At 46.1% G+C, this 15,456-nt stretch overlaps 1 protein-coding gene across 1 annotated transcript in view; it reads right to left on the bottom strand.

The window, feature by feature from the left end:
• BFSP1 (beaded filament structural protein 1) overlaps positions 1-15,456 on the bottom strand; it is a 54,535-nt gene that overhangs the window by 20,869 nt on the left and 18,210 nt on the right. Inside the window, exons 4-5 of the mRNA XM_077750221.1 lie at positions 15,301-15,449; positions 8,710-8,770 (exon numbers count right to left, since the gene is read on the bottom strand). Coding sequence (XP_077606347.1) covers positions 8,710-8,770; positions 15,301-15,449 — 210 coding nt within the window. The remainder of the gene's footprint in view (positions 1-8,709; positions 8,771-15,300; positions 15,450-15,456) is intronic.

Here is a 15,456-nt window from a genome sequence, read left to right as displayed (position 1 = left end):
CCCACGTTGGACTCAATCCCATGAACCGTGAGATCATGACCTGAGCCAAAATCACAAGTCAGATACTTAACCGACTAAGCCACCCAGGCCTCCCTGTAATCAATATTTTAAAAGTTATTAATGAGATATTTTACACTCTTTTTTTTTTCAGGCAAGGTCTTTGAAACCTGGTTTATATTTTACACTTACAACACATCATGATTTGAACTCTCTGTGTCTCCATCACCCCCCAGCATACATGGCTGGCAGCTCCCAAGTTGGACAAGGCAGCTCTATAGGATTAATTTTAGGCACGAAGGAGAAACTCATTCTTCCTCAGTATCTCCTCCAGGTTTCTGCCCCAGGGGGAAATGCTCCCAATTTCCTTCCTCTAATTTCCTGTTACTAAATCCTTCCCTTGGAAGAGTCTGAAGTCCCTTATGAGTACCAGGGAGGCTAACATTGAGCAACCAGGGAGGGAACCCTCAGACAAAAGGAGGGAAGAATCCCAACCCAGAGCTGGCTCCCTGCCCATGCCCCTAGACTCTTCTCTGCTGTCCCCAAGGCTCCTCTCACTCCTTCGCCCTGGAGCTGCCCACTGGCAGACGCAAAAGCATAGGGGAAAACTGCACCCTCTGAGAGACCCACATGGCATCTGAAGTCTTTTTTTTCCTAAAGATAAGTAAAAGAATGAACCAAATTACAAAACAGGGATGCATGTTTTCCAGACCATGCATGACTCTGAATGGTCTGAACTAAACTCATGTGAAATCTAACTATGGGTGTTCAGTTTCTGGGCTCATTCTTTTGATTAATGAATTGATCTGATGGGTCACTGACTTTTGATGAGCTCTGTTCTCAGGGCTTAACGATAGGTCCTCAAAATCCTGTGTCCCAGAGACAGTAATGAATATGCCCTTGTACAATCAAGGTGTAAATTCCCCAGGGCAAGTGGGCAGGTCTCTTGGAGGCCCTGATGACTGTCTCTCTGAATTACCTAGAATTATCACCCGAGCCTGGTGAAGCCCCCTGAGAGAGGAAGGGTGGTGCAAAGAAAGCCTGGGTGACTGCCCAGCAATAGGAAAGGGCTGAGGCAGAGCCAGGACAATTTACAGACACCAAAGGAAACACAGCCAGGGCTCAAGAAAGACAGAGAGCAGGGCAGTCCCAGGAATCTAACAGCAGGAGGTAACGGCTCCGCCCTCAGGATGACCTGGCTGCCAATGAGTTTGTCTCTGTGTCTCTTGAGTCACATTTCCAGGAGAGTGCTGTGATGGCCATCATGGGTCACATGACCACCATCTTAACCAACTGAGCCACTCAGGTGCCCCAGACATGACCACCATCCTTTTTTTTTTTTTTAATGTTTTACTTATTTCTAGGAGAGAGAGAGAGAGACAGCGTGAGCAGGGGAGGGTCAGAGAGAGAGGGAGTCACAGACTGAAACAGGCTCCAGGCTCCGAGCTGGCAGTCAGCACAGAGCCCGACGCGGGGCTCGAACCCACGAACCGCGAGATCATGACCTAAGCGAAAGTCGGACGCTTAACCGACTAAGCCACCCAGGCGCCCCAACATGACCACCATCTTGACTGACAGTCCTAACAAGACTGCAGTGATGGGAAGGACAATCAAAGTGTTTGGGGATGCAGCCATACTCCCTTCAGGAGCAGAGGTTTGCTGCAGAAATGATTCTCAACCCTGAGCATGGGGACACCCCTTGGAGGGGCACAGCTCAGTGTGGGGCAGAGTTGGTAGAAGACCTTGAGCCAGTCCTTCTGGATATCCTACCCTCCCTACCCGCTAATCTCATTCCCACCCTCCCACCATACACCTCTTAAGACTGCTGAGGATGAAGCGGGGCAGAGAATTCTCACACATCTTCATTTTTATCAAAAACTCGTCCATGATTGATCCGCAATCACCAGAGTTGAAGAAGTGGGAAAATGGCTTCAAGGACACTTTGTGTCATTACTTATAAAGGGACCAAACACTCACGATTTTAGAAATAGAAGGGACCTCAGAGATCATTGGTCCTCAAGAGTTAATGTTAAGTCACATGTGTCATCCTTCCAACAAAATATCCCAGGATGCCATTGTATATAAGGCAATACAGAGATGTGTTTCTGGAACAACACGACCACCGTGGGTCCATGCAACAGCCCTCTTCCCTCAGAGGCCCCTCAGCAGCTCCATGGTCCTGCGGGCTCTGCCAAATGCAGCTCTCCTTATAGGTGGACAGGCTGAGGCCAGACTGACCAGTGGGTCATGTAGCTACTTAATGGAAGTTAACGGGAAGTAAGAGGACTGGAATCTGTCTCTACTAGTCAAGAGTTGCATGCTGAGTCTTGACCCCATCCTGCAAGATGCCTGCCTTTCTTCCTGCATCTCCCTCTCAGAATGGTGCCCAAGCAACCACTCTTGGTTCCCTTCAGCCAAGCCTTTAAAGCTGCTCATGGTGATAATAAAGACAGGCCAATATTTGTCCTTAAAATAGGGATTATACAGATGCCTCTGCATGCACATTCTCCTGCTCTGAGGACAATCATCTGATAAACTGTCCCCCAAGCCCCCAAAGGTGAGTAGGTGCCTCTGGAATGTGCAGTTGCTAGTATGTTGAGGAGAATTCGTTTGGAAGTGTTTTGTTTGCACCAGAACTCAGAAATGTGTGGACGCTGGTGTTTTTATTATGCTTCGGATGCTGTCAGCTGCATTTTCAAAAGCTCCACCAGCAGAAGCATCTAGACTTTTTCTGAATCGAGACGCTGGGTCAATAGTCTAATTTTAGAAAACATTCCAACCCTGATGTTGTATGTGTTAAGGATCTAGGCCAGTGGTTATCAAAGTGTGGTTAATGATGACAAGGGTAAATGAGAAATGTACAATGATTCAGGATGTAAAATATCTGGCAGATCCCAGATGTACTGGGTCAGAATTTCTGGGGACAGGACCCAGGAATGTGTATTTTTTTAAATTTTTTAATGTGAATTTATTTTTTGGGAGAGAGAGATAGAGCCTGAGCAGAAGAGGGGCACAGAGAGAGGGAGACACAGAATCCGAAGCAGCCTCCAGGCTCTGAGCTGTCAGCAGAGAGCCCGACACTAACCACAACCGCGAGATCATGACCTGAGCCGAAGTTAGACGTTTAGCCAATTGAGCCACCCAGGAGCCCCTAGAAATGTGTATTTTAACAAGCCCTCCAGGTGCTGCTGGTGGACGTGGAAATTTCAGATTCACTGATCTAAACCACTCTTTGAGAAAGAGACTAGAGAAATAACTGGAGTCCAATGTGCCTCTCAAGAATCAGCCTTGTTAACCCATTCACAAGGATGCTAGAAATCCCTTTAAAAACCCAACTGTCTGTGTCTTTACCCAGTCTCAAATCCAGCATCCAAGCAGCCACCCCTCCCCCTAAAAAAATCTGCTCAAGAATGGGTATTCAAGTTCATTGAGATTTCTAGTTAATTAGGATTTAATTAAAAAACACTTCAACCTTGGATGTCAAAAACCTTTCCAGAAATTGTGGGTTTGCTCTCCTTCCCGGTGCTCAAGCTGGCCTGGAGGATGGTGCTGAGTATGTTCTAGACTCTGCTCCCTCTCTTACCACTGTCTTCTCTCCCTGGGCACTCCTCCATTCTCCCAGCCTCCCCACCCCTAGCTTCCTCCCCAACTCAGCCTTTCCAGTTCCCTCTCCTTCTCTGCCCTGGAAGTTCATCTCCAGCCTGAGTTGTTCTCAGGCAAATGAAGGCTTGTAGGTAGCCCTGAAGGCAAAGGCATCAAGCCCCACCTTGTTGTTCCCCAAATGTCCTTGCCTCTTACCCTTTTCTGGACATATTAAAGATACAAAAATTGCATGAAAAAGCACGTATAACAGCTTTAGGTATTTCTTTAAGAATTGTTTTTAGGGGCGCCTGGGTGGCTTAGTCGGTTAAGCGTCCGACTTTTGCTTAGGTCATGATCTCGGTTTGTGGGTTCGAGCCCCGCGTCGGGCTCTGTGCTGACTGCCAGCTCAGAGCCTGGAGCCTGTTTCAGTCTGTGACTCCCTCTCTCTCTGACCCTCCCCTGCTCACGCTGTCTTTCTCTCTCTCCTAGAAATAAATAAAACATTAAAAAAAAAAAAAGAATTGTTTTTAAATGAAAGCATTTGACTAGAACCTACATCATTTTAAAATTCTGAGGATTTTAAAGGAAAATAGGAGAGAAACCTGAAAGCCTCCTTATACTTTTCTTATCTAAGAGATTCTGAGAAAATGGGTCCTAGAGTTTGGCCAAACCAAAATATTTAAAAGTCACCAAGAATTCTTACTACATCACAATACCTTTGGCCACAGTATGTAAGTGGTATGTTGAAGAATTTATTTTATTTCAAAGTGCCTAGCAAAAAGTGGCTTGCTTTAGCTTATGTGGCTGTTAAAAATACAGGAACTCTGTTCTGGAGATGCGATTATATGGGCAATAGTCACAGATGACAGTCTGGTGAAAGCAGTAGCAATCAATCTTGTCAACATACATGGTGATATTTTCCAAGCATGGTTCAAAGACCGGGTCACAGCAATAGCACTGCTAGGAATTTACCCAAGGGATACAGGAGTGCTGATGCATAGGAGCACATGTACCCCAATATTCACAGCAGCACTCTCAACAATAGCCAAAACATGGAAAGAGCCTAAGTGTCCATCAATGGATGAATGGATCAAGAAGATGTGGTTTATCTATACCATGGAATACTACATGGCAATGAGAAACAATGAAATCTGGCCATGTGTAGCAACATGGATGGACCTTGAGGGTGTTATGCTGAGCGAAATAAGTCAGGCAGAGAAGGACAGATACCATATGTTTGCACGTATAGGAGTATTAGGAGGAACCTAATGGAGGACCATGAGGGAGATGAAGGGGAAAATAGTTGGGGAGAGGGAGGGAGGCAAACCATGAGAGACTCTTGAATGCTGAGAACAAACTGAGGACTGATGAGTGTGGGGGGAAGGGGAGGGTGATGGGCATGGAGGAGGGCACTTGTGGGGATGTTATATGGATATCAACTTGACAATAAACTATTTGTAAGAAAAAACAAAAAAACAAAGACCGGATCAATAGTTTCTCCCATACCCCATTTTCCATGGCCACACTTAGGGATGAATGAATCCCTTCCACAATACCAAAGGAAAGGGGTGCTGAGACTAAGCTGACAGTCAAAACCATGTTGCTCTGATGTGTGTAGACATTCCAAGTTTTGTCAGCCCAAATCATTTATATTACCAGCCAACAAGATGTGAATATACTCTTGCATTTTCACCTTCTCCATGGACAGAGAACAAGAATGTCCAGCCTTCCTCTGGCCAGCCCCCTGAGTTTCCCTGAGGCAAGGATTGGGTACATGTTGTTTATTCCAAGAAGCACTGGAGGGGAGGAAATGATCCAGGGAAAGGAACAAAGGCAATAAAGCTGTATGAGTAAGTTACCATTGTGGACAAGCAGCCCTCAGTCCTGCCGGGGACCCTTGGAGAAACTCAACAGAATTCACCTGTGAGCTCTTATTGCAAGGGGTGGAGCAGCTGGGGAACTCATCCACACATCCCCACCCCTCAGTGGTCGAGGGCTGCTCCAGGGGGGTGCTAACTCCCACACTTCCAGCTTATGCCTCCTGTGGATCATGCACGTCGTCACAGCCAGAGACACGCAAGAAGCTGCCAGTATGCTCAGCATGTCTGTGTGATCTCAGCCCAGGGAATATGGACGGAGCATCAACATCAAATGTGAAGGGACCATCTTTCCCCTAGAGATTCTGGCTTTGTGTATGTCTCCTGAGAGTCAGGGACTGGAGGCAGGGAATGAGCCACATCTACACAAAAGACTCCTGACTACACCTGGCTCCTGGCTACGCTTGCCCAGGACGGGATGTGGGGCTCCTAAGTCACTGAGTTTCATCAAGGGTGGGCCTCCTGCTGGCAACAAAGGGGTCGGACTGGGTCGTTTCTGGGGGTAAAAAAAGTAACCAAAAAGCTCCAAACTAACGCATGGATTTGGCCAATCCCTGCATCGTGTGCTGTGCTTATGATTCCTGCTATATCCGAGCACCACCTGTACTATTAGTCGCTCCATATTTTTCTTGAAACGGATTCATTTCCACTTGCATGCATTTAAAAAGGAACGTTTTTATGTCACCAGCTGTAGAGAAGAGGTGATCACAAAAATAAATTTTGAGCTACTCAAAACTTGTTCCTCTACACACCATCTAAAGTCACCCCGCACACCATCAGTTATGAATCCCACTCTCTGGGAGAACTAAGCTGGCACCCATCACATCAAGGGATCTGTGATAATAACCATGACAGGCAAGTCACATACACTGTCATGTCACTTCGTTCTTACTATGGGGGTCGACAGACATCCACTCTATGGTGGTGGCAGCTATTACTGCTCCCACTTGGGAGATGAAGGAGCTGAGGCTTAGGGAGATGAGGCAGTTACCCCAAAGTCTCACAGATACTCAACAGTAGCCCATGATCAAGCTGTTCTCCCGTTTTGGACTGCACAGCTCACTTGTGGGAAGAAGTGTCTTTCCCTGGACCCAGGAAGAGCCACACTGATGCCCTGTGATGGCTCTGGCCCAAGCTGCTGGTAGCATCTTTCCCCAGAGCCTTCGAACCCCATACTTCAATGGGACTCATACCCCAACTGTCCACACTCTCTGTCACAGTATACACAAAGGTGTTGCAGCTGTGTTCTCAGGGGGACGAAACAGGGGAAGGCCTCTACCTTACTTTTCATCGTCTCTACTACCATGTTTTTCTTCTGAGAATATGTATTGCTTTTGTAATAAGAGAAAAACAACAGAAGGCTGGAGCTTGTTCTTAAATTCAGTGTTACTGGGACACCTGGGTAGCTCTTGGTTTTGGCTCAGGTCATGGTCTCACCATGAGCTGAAGCCTCATGTAGGGCTCCACGCTGATGATGCAGAGATGCGTGGGATTCTCTCTCTCCCTCTTCTCTGCCCCTCCTCTATTCACTGTCTCTCTCTCTCTCTGAAAATAAATAAGCTTAAATTTTTTTTTAAATAAATAAATAAATCTCTGGTGTTACTTTCCACCAAAGCTAAAAAGAGGGAATGCATTCTGTCTCCTTCTATGAAGAGTGCACACGATCACATTGTATGAGTGACAACCTCAGAAATAAGTCTGGAGAGAGCTCTGCTTGCAGTGAGGACAAATACGCACAAAGCAAAATGTGGTGGGTTAGGGAGGGGCTGGATTGGCATATAAGTGAAGGGTGTCAGGCACCTATGTCCCTGAAGGCAGTGGTCTGTGGACAAGATGGCGGCCCCAGCTGGCAGCCTGGGATTACCACCAAAATCAAGAATGCAGATGAGCTCCAAGTATCAACAGAACAGCTGGGCAATGTCTGATGCTAACACCCAAATGCCACCCTCTACGGATGTGGGGCCATCACAACCCAACCCAATACAAGACCCATCATTGAGCCTGTGCATGTAGGGCTCTCCTGAAGCACACCATCACCCCCACCTTTGTGTTTATACCTAGAGTGTTCGCAGGTTGGCTGGCCTGAGACTACTCCAGTTTCTATCGTTTGGCCTTGGTAATATTGACAGCACCTCCTTTCACACAGTGTCCTGGTTTGGACAATATACGCTCACTAAGGGAAGGGCACAGAAGCATCACGTGGTAGATAACGTAGACAAAGAAAAATTCAGTTTCCCTAGGTTGTGGTTCTAACTCCTACTGATTAACAGACTAATCCTGGACAACAGAGGTTGGACAAAGCCAGGGACTGGCAAACATCCTGAGCTAACCTCAACTATCTGAGTTCCACTGCCTGGAACTCCAGGTGGAGAAGAATCCTAAGGCCACACATCTGGGCACAGCAGGGAAAGGTGCTGTGTTTTATCAGCAATTGTGATGAGGAATTATAGGTGTAGAAGGGAGGGAAAGGGGGAAAGCGGCCATGTGCCCTAAATAAGCAACCCTTCAGTTAAACAGTCTCCATGAGTCTTTCCACTCAAGACATTTGAACTCTGAAATTACAGGTATTTGCCATCCCTGGTTTTGTCCAACCTCTGAGATCCAGGATTATTCCATTCTGTAGTCCCGTTCCCCTGGCTACAGAAGAAAATCCAATCAGTTACATTGATGACAGAGGTTCTGAAGAAGAAAACTCCCTGCAAAGAAAACCCCCTCACAACCCTGCAAAAGGGTCCCCAGCAAGAAGCTGAGAATCCGTGGTGCCCTCCACATAGCTACTTTCCAGGCTCCAAGAGGCGAGAGCTTGAAGGGAAATGGAAACTTCTTCCTCTGTCCTCTGAGAGTTCTCCTGCAGAAGAGATTCTCAGCCAACAGAGTAGAGATATCCTTGCATCCCAATAACCACTGCCCAAAGCAAGTTCCCTGAGTTTGATGTTTGGGACCAGTACATGTGAATGGCAAAGCCCCAGCTGGCCACTGTGATGCAGCCACGTTTTTACGGCCTAGCGCAACCCATAAGCTTAATCGTCTCAGGTTCTCTGGCGAGACCCTGTGTGTGGTGGGAGAGGAGTGTGTGTCTTGGGTATGTGAGTTCGCACAAAGATTTAGTTGAAATTATGAACTGAAGAAAGAGAGTGACAGCAAATGAAATAGGTGAATCCTAAAGGGATACAGAGAGGAAGGGTGTGATGGTCACTTCAGCCATTTAGTTCCATTCTGTCCCTATTCAGACTCACGGACGTGCTCAGCTCACCTTGTTAAGCCGTTCCAGCATTTCTTTTAGGAGCAGCTGACATTCACACTCGTTTTCATACCTGCAAATTGGACACAAGCAAAAGTAGGGCAGCTTCCATGATTCCACATGTAATGACCACACAATCAGTGTTACAGGGTACTATGCTGTCTCTTTCAGGAGAAACTCTTAAGTTTAAAAAAGTAGCTGGTGCTGCATTGCTGAGCCTGCCGCTTCCACAGCATGCACAGAGTGGTGCTGTGGCCACCATATACAGGGGTAACTGGGAACGGTAAATCAACAGGAGTCCCCCAGCCTGGAGGCCCAACCTCCACCCCTACCTCCCACCCCTGTCCAGCCACCTCAAGGATAAGGGAATCATATCTCCACACACTCCTAACCCAAGTAGAGCGGTGACACTGAAAACGGGAGACCCACCCTACACGACCTACCATTAACCTGACCTTGACCTTGTTTGGGTTTCCTATGCTACTGTATCTATCTACATGTGTCAGTTTTTCTGGATTATGCCATTTAATCCTTACAAAACCCTGGAAGAGAGCAGTTATCATTGCCCTGGTGGGGGAAATGAGAAAAAAGGCTGAGAAACTGTCCCATGACCTCAGGCAGTCGCTCAGCACACTTCACCCTCATCTCTGTGCCCTCAAGGCCTGCTCTTGGCCACTAGGCAGGGCAGGCTGGACGGGCCAGAGAGTCAGGGCCCCTGAGGCAGCCCTTGACCTCTGACAGAAGGTGAGTGAGTACATAAATACCCCAGCCCCCTTGCCCTCAGCTAGGACAACTGAAGTGTTTCTCCATCTAGTAGGTTAGCTCCAGGTTAATCTGCTGAATGCACTCAGTGTTCTCTGCTTTTCCTTCCTGCCTCACTTCCTCACTCCCCAACCTATGAGGTCACCTCCCAAATAAGCTACTTACTCTCAAACCCCTTTATCAGACTCAGCTTCTGGAAGACTCCCAACTAAAAGAGGGGTAGGGTCAGGACTCACACTTGAATCTGACATCGAAAATTATGCCCCAATAGCCACACCATGCTGCCTGGGAAGAGCAGGGAAACCACCCCCCCCCCTCCAAATTTGAATACACACAAAGTTGATAAAGCAATGGATACTAGGAACAGGTGTGTTTTCCCCTCCTAGTCATCTTCTTCCCTGGACTGTAGAAAATGATAGAGATCAGGAGGCAGAGAGACCCCAGAAATCATTCTGTTTAGAGAGAGAGTTTCCCTGAAGAGGGAGTCTCTTCCTCTTAAGAGAGAAGGCTCCTTCCCAAATGACTCTCCCCTCCTTCCCTTCAAGGTGCCCCCAATATCCATCCTGGCCTTCTTCCAGGACTCAAAGTCCTTGCTGTTGGGTGGGCACAGGGCTGCCTAGAGGGAAGACTATATTTCCCAGCCTTCCTTCCAGCTAGGTGTGGCCATGTGACTAAGTCTTGACCAATGAGATACAAGCATAAGTCTGTGGCAGCTTCAATGATAAGAGATGCTGTGGGTGTGTCCTTCTGCATCCTTTCCTCCATCCTGCACCTAAAACATAGATGCTGCTTCCCCAAAGGCCAGGCAGAGCCTTCTGAGCCTCAAATATTGTAGAATGGCATGCTGAATTGCTAGGCAAGACCTTACACAAGAGAGAAACAAATTTCCATCCTGGATAAGCCAATGCCACTTTGGAGTTTCTGCCATTTGTGGTTGAAACGAATCCTAATTAACACTCAGCCCAACCCACAAAGCATAGTTTTCAGAGCCGTTGCACACGCATGTCATGGGCTCAAGTATTGAAAGAGGCCTCTAGAAAACCATGCTGCTGTAGGGAGAGTCCTAACTTCAAGAAAGAACAATTAGGAATATGTGCACTGTGCACACTCCCAGTTCTAAACCACCAAAAAAGCTCAGCTATAACCAGCAAGCAAAACATCTTTGTACAAATTTTACATTTCCCACCAGGATGTCGCATTTATCAGTGTCTTTTGTGTGTGGCTCTAATGGGGCCAGAAATTATTTTCTAATTGCTAGTTAGCTTTGAAAATAAAATTGTTAGCAGAATCCAAATTTTCTCATTGGCCTTTCCTGCTAGAAACATCCAAGAATTTCTGTTGCTTAAAAACATGTTTGATAAATAATGCAATAATGTGTTATTATGGGTGATTTTCATGCTGTAAAGACAAGTCTAGATATTAAAGACAAGTGATTTCTGCTAGGAATTTACCCAAGGGATACAGGAGTGCTGATGCATAGGAGCACATGTACCCCAATGTTCATAGCAGCACTCTCAACAATAGCCAAAACATGGAAAGAGCCTAAGTGTCCGTCAACGGCCGAATGGATCAAGAAGATGTGGTTTATCTATACGATGGAATACTATATGGCAATGAGAAACAATGAAATCTGGTCATGTGTAGCAATATGGATGGACCTTGAAGGTGTTATGCTGAGCAAAATAAGTCGGGCAGAGAAGGACAAATACCATATGTTTGCACGTATAGGAGGATTAGGAGGAACTTAATGGAGGACCGTGGGGGAGAAGAAGGGGGGAAATAGTGGGGGAGAGGGAGAGAGGCAAAGCATGAGAGACTCCTGAATGCTGAGAACAAACTGAGAACTGATGGGTGTAAGGGGGGGAGGAGGAGATGGGTATGGAGGAGGGCACTTGTGGGGATGAGCACTGGGTGTTATATGGAAACCAACTTGACAATAAACTATTTGTTAAAAAAAAAATCCACATTCAATGGTTAAAAAAATAAAATAAAATAAAGACAAGTGATTTCATTATAAAGACTTCATAATAAGAAATCATAATATGGGGTACCTGGGTGGTTTAGTCAGTTAAGCATCTGACTCTTGGTTTCAGCTCAAGTCATAATTTCACAGTTTGTGAGTTTGAACCCCTTATCAGGCTCTGCCACTGACAGTGCAGAACCTATTTGGGATTCTCTCTCTGCCCCTTCTGCTCTTTCTCTCAAAATATATAAATAAACTTTAAAAAAAAAAAGTTTTAACAAAGAAATAATGATATATTTGTATACATATTCACATAAGTGAATATACAAATGAATTCATAAAGAACACATTGGCTTCAATTATCTGATTGTTTCACATAGTTATTTTTGGTTGTTAGCAATCCGGACAATTGATGGTATTCATTAATGTATTTGGGTAGTTTTGTTTTTATTTCATCTGTTTTATTTAGTCTTTGTTTGATGTGCCAAAAACCTGATTTTGAAATTATTCAACTATCCAAGAAGAGAATATGCCTACCAAGGCTGGATTATTTTCACCTGGCTTTGGCTAACCAATAACTCACCCCTGGGATGTAAAACCAAATTTGGTGTGTATGCACCCCTGCATGAAAATAGGTATGATTTTTATTATAATTTTCAAATCCCAATACCTCAATTGGAATATCAAAGTATCTGCAAGGGGACAATGGGAAGGAATAAATTAATGAAAATTATTAAATAAATCACAGAGCCTGAAGGGACAGCTCCACGATAAACATATAACTCAGAACCAAGTAAAATCACCAAAAGACAGGAAAACTCAACACAGCCATTTCTTCAATGAGGGCTCAAAGGAGTCATGTTCGTCCAGCCAAATCTCAGTAGACTGGGGCCTGGTAACCAAGACCATTTGGGGATCCAGGATTTACTGTCAGCTCATGGAGCTGCTCTGGGTGTCTAAAACAGTGTATACTTCCCTTTGCTTTAGAAAACATGAGCTTCATTTGAATGACGGTCTTATCTCTGAGCCTCACTCCCCAGGAATCCAAGAATAGCTTCTCTTCAAAATACTGTTCTAGAAAGCACAAGGTGAGAAAATCCAAGTTCAAGTCTCCTGCCACCCACAGTTTTCCCAGGAAGGGCTGTAACAGGTGGATTTCCAGATCCCTTCTTCCAGCTCCAAATCTGTTTTTAGGGCTCAAACCCAGAAACAGGACTGATAGGAATGAAACCAATGAGTATGATCTGATAAATACGTTCAGTACACACTGTTGAATAACCTGCCCAAGATTCAGATTAAGAACGTGGAACTCAGGGGCACCTGGGTGGCTCAGTCAGTTAAGCGTCTGAATTCGGCTCAGGTCATGATCTCACAGTTCGTGAGTCTGAGCCCCACGTTGGGCTCCGTGTCGACAGCTCAGAACCTGGAGCCTGCTTCGGATTCTGTGCCTCCCAATGTCTATGTCCCTCCCCTGCTTGTGTTCTCTCTCTCTCTCTCAAAAATAAATATTAAAAAAAAACCCACATTAAAAAAAAAAAAAAGAACATGGAACTCAAACATAGAGCATGTTTGGAGAAGACCCACTGACTACCCTCGGCCAGGGGTCCCCAAACCTGGCTGTTCACTGGAATTATCAGTGGAGCTCATAAAACTTAAAATTCCTGGGCCCCATCTGAGGTCGAGGGTAGGGCCTGGAATCTGTATATTTAAATTAATTTATAATTTTTAAATGGGTAAATCTCTTACATGGCTAGACAATTTTTTTTAATTACATAGAAAGCTGTTCCATTAAAAGCCTCCCTCCCTCTCGCTCCTGTTGTCCAGCTCCTACTCCCATATCCCCCACATGTAATCAGCGTCATGGGGTTTTGGCCTGTGTCTGTTTGTGCCCCCTTTTTCCTAATGCAAACAAAAAATTTTTACTCTTCTCTCCTTTCTTTTTAAAGTAAATGATAGTGGGGCGCCTGGGTGGCTCAGTCGGTTAAGCATCTCCCTTCGGTTCAGGTCATGATCTCACGGTTCGTGGGTTCGAGCCCCGCGACGGGCTCTGTGCTGACAGCTCAGAGCCTGGAGCCTGTTTCAGATTCTGTGTCTCCCTCTCTCTCTGACCCTCCCCTGCTCACGCTGTCTCTCTCTCACACACAAATAAATAAAACAGTAAAAAAATTTTTTTTAATATAAAAAAATAAACAATAGTAACATGCTATTCCCTTTTCTACCATTGGGTTGCATTCCATTGCATAAATGAAGCACAATTTGCTCGCCTATGAATAGGCATTTAATTTCATTCCAGGCTTTTGCTATTGCAGATCACACTGCCACATTGGCATGCCATTTTACACCTGCTGGAGCATCAGAAAATAAATTCCTTGAAGTGGTCCCTGCAGAGTAAATACAGGTCCCTGTATTTATAGCCTGGGAAGATGGTGACAAATTGCTGAGCATCCTTTTTTCTTTTTAATAGTTCTTCAGGTGATCTTTTTAAAAATGTCTTGTGATTATTTATTTATTTTTGAGAGAGTGCAAGCCAAGGTGGGGCAGAGAATGAGGGACACAGGATCTGAAGCAGGCTCTACGCTAACAGCAGCAAGCCTGGTGTGGGGCTTGAATTCACAAACCGTGAGATCATGACCAGAGCTGAAGTCCCACACACAACTGACTGAGCCACTCAGGTGCCCCAATTCTTTTTTTTTTTTTTAAGTTTATTTATTTTGCGAGAGAGACAGAGAGCAAGTCGGGGAGGTGTAGAGAGAGAGGGAGACAGAGAATCCCAAGCAGACTGTGCAGTCAGTTCTAACTTACATCATAACCTGAGCTGAAATCAAGAGTCAGACACTTAGCCGACTGAGCCACCCAGGTGTGCATGCCCCATTCTTCAGGCGATCTTATCACCATATTCATTCTATAGGAAAGGCAGACATGCCTTGGACCCTGGCTTCTGAAGCTTGAAGCTTAACTCCACTTCTAACCAGCTCCTGGGTGATGGCAATGCTGTCCATCCACAAGCCACAATCTGAGTAGCAAGACTCTAGAGAACACACATTGAAATAATCTCCAGGTATCAGCTACGATGTGGTAATGCTTAGACTTAGCATGCAGAGGACCTGAACTCCGTCCGGTGCTGGGATTCACTAGCTGAGTGATCTTGCCCTAAATCTTGACATTGTCTACGCTTCAGTCCCATCATCTGCAAAACAGGTGCAGTACCATCTATTAACAGGGTAAGGCTGTGAGGATCAAATAACATGAATGTATTTCAAAAACACTTGTGCTGAGCAAAAGGAGCCAGACATATAAGCACGAATCTGTAAGATTCCATTTTTGTGAAATTCCAGAACACGCAAAATTAATCTACGGTGACAGCAATCAGAAGACTGGGCACCTCCGGGGTTTTTGTGGAGGAGGGGTACAGACTGACCGGGAAAGGACAGGAGGGAACTTTCTGAGGTGGTGAAAATTCCCTGCTTGTCTGCGTAAGATACATGGGTACATACATTATCAAAACTCACTTAACTATGCACTTAAAACCTGTGCATTTTTTAAAGACTTTATTTTTAAGTAATCTCCACGCCCAACGTGGGGCTCAAATTTACAACCCGGAGATCGAGTCGCTGGCTGTACCGACTGAGCCTGCCAAGCGACCCAAAACCTGTGCGTTTTACTGCATGTAAATTATACCTAAATGTTAAAGCACATTACAAGCAAATGATACCTTTTCATGCAAAGCTTGTAGTGCCGTCGGAATGGAAGGGGGTCCTAGGTGAGGGAGAGGCACCGTGGTGCGCGCGCCCTCTGCGGGGCTGAAGCCCTGGGTCGCCAGGCGACAGCCCACGCCCTGCCTCCGCTCCCCCAACCCCTCTGCCGCGCCCGCCCCTTACTTGCAGCGGAACTCGTCGAGGACGCGCTGCGCCTCTGCTCCCTGGCGCTCCAGCCGCGTGCGCTCGGCCACCAGGTCCCGGGTGCGCTGGAGGTTGCTCTCGACGTGGCGGGCGAGGGCGTCCTCGGGGCCGGCCAGCTCGCCCAAGCGCTGGAAG

Source organism: Crocuta crocuta, unplaced genomic scaffold (genome assembly GCF_008692635.1).
Source record: "Crocuta crocuta isolate KB4526 unplaced genomic scaffold, BGI_CrCroc_1.0 scaffold209, whole genome shotgun sequence".
NCBI classification, from domain to species: domain Eukaryota; kingdom Metazoa; phylum Chordata; class Mammalia; order Carnivora; family Hyaenidae; genus Crocuta; species Crocuta crocuta.
The sequence above is the reverse complement of the archived record's forward strand: the minus strand, read 5'-3'. Positions and strand labels throughout refer to the sequence as shown.